The sequence below is a fragment of the Dendrobium catenatum genome, unplaced genomic scaffold (assembly GCF_001605985.2).
Source record: "Dendrobium catenatum unplaced genomic scaffold, ASM160598v2 fragScaff_scaffold_1557, whole genome shotgun sequence".
NCBI classification, from domain to species: domain Eukaryota; kingdom Viridiplantae; phylum Streptophyta; class Magnoliopsida; order Asparagales; family Orchidaceae; genus Dendrobium; species Dendrobium catenatum.
Window position 1 is genome coordinate 2,644,378 of NW_021320019.1, and position 1,923 is coordinate 2,646,300.

At 30.8% G+C, this 1,923-nt stretch overlaps 1 protein-coding gene across 1 annotated transcript in view; it reads right to left on the bottom strand.

Annotated features, from left to right (window-relative positions):
• LOC110097992 overlaps positions 1-605 on the bottom strand; it is a 4,226-nt gene extending 3,621 nt beyond the window's left edge. Inside the window, exon 1 of the mRNA XM_028700592.1 lies at positions 585-605. Within this exon, the coding sequence (XP_028556425.1) occupies positions 585-605 (21 nt within the window). The remainder of the gene's footprint in view (positions 1-584) is intronic.
• Between the last annotated feature and the right edge of the window lie 1,318 nt (positions 606-1,923).

Genomic DNA, 1,923 nt, shown 5'->3' on the forward strand with positions numbered 1-1,923 from the left:
ATGAGAAGGGTCTGCATTCCCACGCCATTTCATCTCAAAAAAACTGTGCAATGCAGAAGACACTACCCTTTATAGTCAAATGTTATATGATTACTAGCTATGTTCAATTCTTATATATGAATAAAATCTATATTTTATTAGTTTAACATGGAATAAATGTCTTGACTGAACTGTAAACTTAAACTGAATGTAAAGTTAGATTTTGGATGACAAAATTCAATAGTAGAATTGATCTCTACTATAAACATTATCTAATTCCAAAAAAACTCAATATGAAGAATTGTTTAATTTACCTTTTAAACATCTATCATAGCTTTTAGAGTACAACTCAAAATAATCTAGCAAAAGCAAATCTATATATCATATACATAAAATTTTTACTATATTCAACCTCAAAATATAATTTTTAGTAGCCCAGAGATCGTTATAATCAATAAAACATCTCATGCTTCTTAATACAAAATAATAAAATAGAAGCCTCTTGTATTTGCTATCATGTTGATAGAGGTACAAACCAATCTCTAAAAGTAGTATTAAACTCTACCGAGGTAATCTTCACATTCATTTTACCTTGAAATTTATACCTTTGTTGTCCTTTCCGCCATTTCTTAGCATCCCCTTCTAATAGAAATATTGCTAGTACTACTTTCTTATTCTCTAGACAATACATCCTCTCAAATGTTTTCTCTATCCTCAACAGTAAGTCTTCTACTGCATGGGGTTCTACAACTCTTTTAAACAATGGCAGCATGAATTTATGAAACATCTGTAGGCGCCTATCTTCATTGTCATCCCTAATTCCTAACTGTTTCCTCTAATTTTCACTTATAATATGAGCAACCATGCTAGCAAGCTATAAAATACTATTAGATGACATTAGCATCGATGCTGCACTTTGCCCGTTATATATATCTTCATCTATAGGGTTTATCTATTCACTAATATAATTCTATATCCAAATCAATTAGCATACAATACATAACTAAACATTAATGCAAATGAAAATCAATCAATCAAATGCAAAGAAGAAAATCTATACTATCCAACTTCCTCCTCACTCATAATCAATCCTATAGCTCCATTTATAATTGCATTCACATCATGATCTTCATTTCCATCTCCAAAACTTTTTGTGTGTTACAATGTCATGGATCTTCATGTTACTTATTCTTTCCCAACTTTGTTGCATAACATTTTCTAATGTCAGTTTCGGGTCAGTGGCATCAATCTATACTCACATGCCTAAAAAGATTTTCTATCAAAATTTTACAAGACACGACACCTATATCCTCCTCACAAGACTAATATTTTGATCAAAATTTGGCCATGCACAATGCCTTGATCTTACTCACAAGACTAAGTAATTTTAAAGAAAAAAAGAAAGGGATTCAGAAATAAGAATTGCCCTTAAGACGTATTTACCATATGTGAATACTAATTAACATGAAGTCTAAAATTATCTCTCAATCAGATAATTATAGGGTCTAGAAATGCAAGAGGAAATTCTATTTCGAGGAAATAATAAATAAATACTTAATATAGCTATTATAAAAATTTAAAAAGACTATAGTTGCTACAATTTGAATGTCATGTCTGACATAAACCTAAGATGCCTTCAGCATGTACATTTGCATAATATAATGCCTTAATAAATATTCCTATTATAATATCCCAAGAAATCAAAAATATAACAAACATGGAAAGTTTGAAATTATATTAGTTTGATCGTACATGAGAAGAAGACTTCTATAGGGGTAACAAAATTATTTTATTACCTTTTTTTTATTTTTCTTGTGAATGACTTGTGGGCTCCGAAAATTTGACCCCGGCCTCCACGCCGCGCTATTTCTTTTTTTTTTCGGCGAAGGGAGTTTTAACGGAATAAGTTCCGGGGTAATGCAGTAACACGAAACCATCCTCCCG